The following is a 7,339-nucleotide window of genomic DNA, read 5'->3' as shown; positions in this document are numbered from 1 at the left end:
CTTTAGTTTTCCTTACTGTATTTCCTGTTTCTCTGCTCATGTCACAGGGGATCCTGCAGCCAGACATCCGGCTTCATGCCAGCTGTGTGTCCCTGTGTCATAAAAATCCCATTTTTTATATTAAGGGGTTCATTAACTTCATTGTCCTGGCCAGGTCCCAGTTTGAGTATGTACAATCCCTCCAAATATTCCTCTCTTACTTCAACTAGAAATGTCTATTTAAATTACTTCCTGCAAACTATTCTGGACTTTTTTCCATGCCTTTTTTTTTTTTTGATTGCAAAACAGCTGTCACTTTTCACCCAGGAGATGGATGTATTTTAATGCCACATTAGTATCTCTATCCTACACAGTTATCAAAACCAGTGGAAACCTAACTCCAGGCAAAGCAACCTGCTTACAGTTGAGAAAAAAATTTTGCATCTTATTTACAGGGAAATTCAAAAATTTTGCACACAAGAGGAGTATAATGTAGAAGGAAAGACATAACAGTTTATTAAATGTGCTGTGATAAAATATCTAGGTACAAAATAAATTATGTGCTCCAACTGGACAGACTTATAAAATGGTTTGATGACTCAAGTCTATTTAAAAGGTAATCTAAGCAAGCTGTGACTGCACAGACATTGCAACTAATCTAAAAGACATTAAAGTTTCCCTGACCTCTTAGAAGCAATCAGTTGAGCTAAAAACCTTATCAGGAGACCATGCTTGGAAGAAAACATAGAAACATATTTCAGTTAATGGTTCAGACCCACCTTGGTTGCTCTGGAAACTGACCATGGACTCTAAATTCTATCTCTGCTGTACAGTGCATTACTTATAGTACATGAATAATGGATACTATAAACAAGCATTACAAAGTGAAAATTCAGTTAACAATATTACGGAGCTTCCATTCACAACTGTAGTTCATGAGAGATATAAATTTTATGGTTCTTATCACCAGCAAAAAAAATTTGCATATCCCATCACAGAGTTCTTGCAAGAACCCATTCTGCATTTCTTATCTCAGGGTTTTTATGCTAAGAAATACTGCATTAGGTCCAGTAATTTACATTTTTCCAATAAAATTCTAAATACATATGCAGTAGCTCTTTATTGAGTGGCTTCATGTTATAAATTATAAGCTTGGAAGGAAATACATTAGGACAAATATTGACTTCCAAATAGTCACCATGAGTGAGATTTTATCCTGGTATTGAATTATCACACCTCTTGCCTTTTATAGCTCTATCTTATCTCCCAGTTACTATTACTTTGTGGCAAGTAAGTAAATAAATAACACTGCCTCACTTCTGACAGTTTGATTCATTTGGTTCCATGCGGCAGAAACAGCAGGTACAAGTCCGTGCAAGGGTTTTCTAGCAGCTCTGCTCAGACAGACATTTTGGCATCTGCAACTATAATTAACAGTGCTTTCAGTGAGTCCCATCACCAAGCATTGCAGGCTTTACTGTGGAAGCAGCAGGTGAAGTTCAGTGCCTGTTGGAAAAGATTAGCAAAAAAAGTAGCAGTACTGCTCTGGGATGTCACTGTATGAACACTGCCTGTTCATTCAACATGTCCGCTCCATGGTTTTTCAGCAACTCTTTAATGGATAATCTCAGCCTTTACTCCCTTAACACCACAGTTACATGTGACATCTGGTTAGGAAACAGGAGCTCAGGTTGTAGTTACAACTGGATGACTCCATACTCCCATCTCCCCTGCTTCGGAAGCAGCACTGAGACTGCCCAAAAACCAGCTCCAGTCAAGTCAGCATGGAATATAACTGGTGCAGCCTATGGGCAGAACCTGTTGGCTGAAGAACTGCATGAATACAGCAAAATCTGCCCAAAAACAGAGGTGGGGAAAGAACACAGAACATCTTGGATACAGCAGTCTTCATGCTCACAAAGCTCCTCAATGGAGAAAGTGCGTGTCAGCCCTCACTGTGCCTCCAGCCCAGGGTGACTCTGTCTCCACCCCCTGCCTACAACCCAATGCCACCTTGTGCCCCAACTTGTGACCACCCTGGCTCCCACACCCTCCTGTTCACAGCTTGGCCGTGCTTTCCTTCCCAGGAAAGGGCAAGGAAATGGATGTGACAAACTCTGCTTCCACAGCACCCGGTGGATACACATAGGCACAAGAAAGGCAAAGGGCCTTGGAGGGACACACAGCGAGGAGACCAACAGCAGCACAGAGAAAGTTTCTTCCCTGATGAGGAAGGCCAGGGTGTAGCAGGCAATTGGCTCACAGCAGGTGAAAGAAAACACGTGAATCCAAGGATGTGTCAGATGTTCTGGGTCATGCACTTCCAGGTCTAAGCTGGACAGCTGAGTTATATCTCAACTCATTTGTCAATTCAATCTGCTTTGTGGGAGTCAACAAAACCCAAGCTGTTGTTCCAAATATTTATTAAAAAATAACTGCAAGTGGAAAAGAAATATCAATAAGCAGTCCAATGGCAGATTTATTACAGTTTTAACACGTAAAGGGAATGAATCTACTTTATGAACAAAAATAGCAATAGGAAAGTATACTGAACGATTCTTAATTAAACAATAAAATGAAAACAGCATATGCAATACACATTTATATATAAATATATTGGTTACATTCTTCTTAAATAGATTAAACAACATTCATTAGCAATATCCAAAAATATTTCTTCATGGCAAGAGAATCATCTTCTTTCACAGCACTACTGACTCTCCACAAGATTTCACTACAACAATCTTAGAGTTTGGGGTTAGAATAGGTATTCAACACCACCAGGTCAAATCCAGAGCAAGTGATTTGAAATCACTTTATGTGAGATCTCAGAGAGACTTAAGGCCAGATATGCAACAGGTGGAATTGTCAGAGCATGATTTAAGCGGTGGGATCCCCTTGAAAACTCAAATTTGTATTAAAGCTAGATTCCCACAGGTAAACTGTGACACTGCTCAGGATTCCCTGTTATAACACACTTCCCTTTTTCTGTAAACAACTGTTAACAAAAATAAATTCTCTGTACCCTGTTAACCATTTCCTAAAATAAAAATAAGGAGCTGCTTGGGTAGTTTTTAAATAAGTCAATATAAAACTCTATCCTATCCTAAGTGCTGCCTCTATCAAAGTGCTAGCAAATGGCACAGTGTTCGAGGCCATGTTCCCTGCTTTTCATGGTTCATATTGCAAACCTCAGCTCCAGCAAGACTGAGCTTAGGACTCCAACCACGGTGGCTGCATCAGCCCAGCTCTGGGCACCTTCACTGGGCCACCCAGAGCCCTTCTGAACAGGTCATGCCAGGACTCTTTGTGCTGTCAGATGGACAGTGCCCATCACAGACTCATCCCCACCCTGCAGCGGTAGCAGGGCCTGCACGTTCAGGGAGCTGCTCAGATCCACCCCAGCGCAGCAGGGACTGAGCCTGTGCCCTGTGGAGACCCAGGCAGGAGTTGGGCTCAGACCCGACAGCAGAAGACGAGCAGATTCCACTATCATTTTGCATAGTTTGGTTCAGTGACTCTCTGTGAGTCCTGGAGAGATGACCTACCACCCTCCTGCTGCTCCCCTTCCTACCAGGTGTAGCAGGGACTCTCACAGTTTGCCTGTTTGGGACCTCTTTGGACTTGGTTTGGTTCAAATACTTGCTGGCTGTTACTTCGGAGCCTGAATAAGAAGTAGTGCAAATACAAGCTTAAAGAAAAAAAAACAACAAACCACATTGCCTTCACTAAACATTCAGCTAAAAAGACAAGGATCCGTAAAGATGAAACCCCAGTTTTAGGGTATCTGAGATATTTGGCAAACCTGCACAAGATTCTTCATGATTGTCTTAATGGAGTACGTTTCCCTTGGCGTTAGATGCCTCAAATTATTTGCTAATGTGAGTCTAACTAACACTGTTGTGGCTAATTGCAAATGACTTTGAAGACTAGTCATGGAACACAGGACATCTCCTGGCGCAACGGGACAAACACTCCCTGCAGTTATGGATTCCTCAGTGCTTTTCTTATCCAAGTTTAACTCTAAATGATTTTGCTTGCATGGAATGGTGTGAATTCACCCAGGGTGGTTTTTCTGGAAGGCGAACAGACCATGTTTTTTCTGAGGGTCAAAATACCTTTATTTGGCCATGCTCAGGCATATTAAGAGGCCAAAACAGAACTCTGTTTGACTCCTATTATGGGAGGCTGGCTGCAGTGCATTTTAAAACAACAATCATCTGAAGTGGCTGAGATGTTCAAGTTTGAAACTTCATAAAGTGCCAGGGTGCTCTACAAATGCAGGGACCCCCCTGGTACCGCAGAGACCTTTCCCCACATGGCAGCAGGCACACTGCAGAGTTTCTTGGCCCACTTAATGAAGGGGCTTAACTTCTCTCAACTCCTCCTCCCCCCAAAAATCAGCAGAATAAACATTTAGCAGCGAGTTGCTTTAAGGAAGCAGTGCACAAATGGCTTGCTATCTTCACTATGGATTAGGCACACAGCCTGGCCAGGGGTTTGGGAAATCCTACATGCCTCCATCTCTGGGTGCCTACATGATACTGCAAAGTCTGGTCTCAAGTGTTTCAGGGTTCAGCCCTGGGAACTAGTCCTGCTTTGACTAGAACCAAAGAGAAAAGACTACTGTCTTCAACCAGGGGCAGGGCTGCCTGCTGTCCTCGTCAGGGGCTCAGACCTGCTCCTCTCCCCACTGTGCACCTGCACTGAGTCAGGTGTGCTAGCCTGAAGGCAGAGTTGCACCAGGGGGAGTTTTACCTGTTGATTTTATGGGACAGTTTCAAAGAAAGATCCACATATTTAAAAGCATAAGGAGATGAATTCACAATGAAACTAAGAAAACAGAGAAGTCATCATATTTACAGAGAGCTGCCATCACACACACTCCATTAAAGAAACAGCCTTATCTTTGCCCATGTGCTTGTTTCTAATGTGATAGTGGACTCCCCAGCACTTCAGGACATTGTTTCCAATCATACAGATAGCACACTTCAGGCTTTAACAGAACTGACGCATAATTATGCTTAAGTAGCTTTTGTCTCCCAGCTCCATGCATTAATTACAGTTTTATACATGAATAAAATGAAAAAAAACCTCCACTTTTTCTCCCCACAGCAAATTCATGTTCTGTGGTGGGCAAAAGCAGGGATTTCTGGAACATTGCCTTCCCCTTCTCCCTTTTCCTCCAAGTGTAAATGGTACTGAAACCTAAAAGCCAGCATCTGCATTACACAGATGGGACTCTGCTATGTTCTTTTTTTTTATGATGTTCATGTAGCAATGACTTGTAAGAGACATTTGGAATGAATGCTGGCCATGACAGGATACTGCCTAAATTAGAATCAGGCTCCAAGTATCTTCCTGCAATTAGATTATGTCATATGTTATATTCTTACTCATGGCCTGGGAAGGAGAGTGCAAGGGTACTTAATATTTGCAGATATTCAATTAAAATGAGTGCATCAGACACTCACTGGTCTGGATTCTGCCTGCCTCACATCTAGTCCAGGCTTGCTTCTAAACCTTAAGAGGAAAGAAAACGGGAAATGAACGCATACACAGTGGAAGTCACCAGGCCCATACGTACACCTGCTGGCTAATACAGCCTTTACCTAACTAAAAGGTAAAAAGCCATGCAGTTTAAACTTCATTTTATATAGTACGGGTTAAGTTAATGCTAGAAAAATAGAATTCAGAGGGAGAGGAGAAAGGTTTATGTGTAATAAAGGGCAATTTTGCTGTCTCCTGAAGGTTGCATTTCAAGCATAACTGCATTTCTCCATGCACTCTGAACACTTCCCTTTTGGGGTATTGGCATGCTTGTGGCAAAAGCAACCAAACCTATTAATGAGGCACACAGTGAAAGACGGCATGTGAAAAAAAATCAGTCCTTTCCATTCTGACATTCCTCACTCGAAGCCTCGATGCCGCAGCAGGAAGCTAAGCATGAAAGGTAGCAGACTCCTTCCTTGCATGAGGGGCCAGTCACCACCAGCTGTGCAATGCACACAGCTAGAAAGGCTCTTATATATTATATATACAATTGTAATCCAGAATAAATACTATGTCCTCACTCATAAGTGTATTTCAGCGTGGTTGTTGTTGGTTGTTATGGCTGGAGAATGCTTGCTTTTCATCCCTTCTGTCCCGCCCTTGGACACGTCGATGAACAGCAACCTGGGAGTCCACAGTGTCAGCAATATCCTTTTGTACTCCTTCCTAAAATTCTGGTTAAGAAGCCCATAGATCACAGCATTGAGGCAGCTGTTAAAATAGGCCATAAAATAGCTCAGGACAAAAAGCCATTCTGGAATGTGTGGCTGCACTTTTGAAGGATTAATGGAAACAGCAAGGCCAATAAAGTTTAATGGTCCCCAGCACACAGCAAAAAGGACAAAAACCACAAACATAGTCAAGAAGTTCCGGATGTCAGCTGCTCTGAGCTTCTGCTTGCAGTCTTGTCTCACCCGGTGTTTGACTTGAATCACTAAAATCCAGATCCGTAGGTAGCAAAACGTCACGACGGACAGCGGGACGATGAAGTGAACCACCACCACTGTGATGGTGTAGGACGTACTCACCGTCTGGGCAAAGGTGCAGGAGTAAATCCGGGGGTCATACTGCAAGGAACCAACAAAGAAATTTGGCACAATGGCCACCACCGTGAGTATCCAGGTGAGGCAGAGATAGCAGCAGGTGTTCTTCAGGTTGAAGAGCTTATCGTACCGAAGGCTGTGACAGATGTAGCAATAGCGGTTGATTGCGATCGCCGTGATGTTGAAAATGGACCCGATGACGCTTAAGCCCATCAGGAACCCGCTTATCTGGCAGTGGACGTTTCCCATGGTCCATCCATTATGGAAGATGGCACTCAAGATCAGAGGGTATGGATAAACTGCAACCACGAGGTCTGCGACGGACAAACTGACGACAAAGATGTTGCCTACAGAAAAGAAAAAGAGACCACAACGTTAACATACATCCAGACAGACAACTTGCAACTCAGAACTCCTCTTTAGGCCTAACTCTTCTCATGGGCTTCACTCTAGTCTCCTTTTGGAACTTGAAACCCTAGAAAATAAGACTTTTCTCTACTAATAACAGCAATGGAGAGTAACTAGGCATGATTAACCTGCATGTTTCCCCTTAGGAATATTCTAAACTGGAAGTGTTACCCTTAATTTGGCTATAGCTGTGGGTCAGGTACCTGTGGTCCTCTAAGTTGTGTAGGAGAGAAGGATTTTGCTCTCCTTGTTAATCAGCCAGCCTGACAGTCTCTGTCCATCATAGGCCAAAGAAGTATGGCAGGCAGGTTACATTTCAGTGTTTATTCATTTCACTGACAGCACTTGCACAAGAA

General features: G+C 42.9%; 1 protein-coding gene across 3 annotated transcripts in view; it reads right to left on the bottom strand.

The window, feature by feature from the left end:
* Positions 1 to 508: 508 nt before the first annotated feature.
* The window catches only part of GPR50 (G protein-coupled receptor 50), a 56,575-nt gene continuing 49,744 nt past the window's right edge, over positions 509 to 7,339 (bottom strand). For 2 of the 3 annotated variants that reach the window (XM_027687035.1, XM_027687034.1), the window contains exon 2: positions 5,234 to 6,922. In XM_027687035.1, coding sequence (XP_027542836.1) covers positions 6,054 to 6,922 — 869 coding nt within the window. In that variant the 3' untranslated portion in view covers positions 5,234 to 6,053. Of the gene's footprint in view, positions 1,486 to 5,233; positions 6,923 to 7,339 lie in introns of those variants that run through there. The other variant, XM_027687036.1, reaches the window with a different exon arrangement.

Source organism: Neopelma chrysocephalum, unplaced genomic scaffold, assembly GCF_003984885.1.
Source record: "Neopelma chrysocephalum unplaced genomic scaffold, ASM398488v2 Primary Assembly neopelma1_73, whole genome shotgun sequence".
Classification (NCBI taxonomy): Eukaryota; Metazoa; Chordata; class Aves; order Passeriformes; family Pipridae; genus Neopelma; species Neopelma chrysocephalum.
The sequence above is the reverse complement of the archived record's forward strand: the minus strand, read 5'-3'. Positions and strand labels throughout refer to the sequence as shown.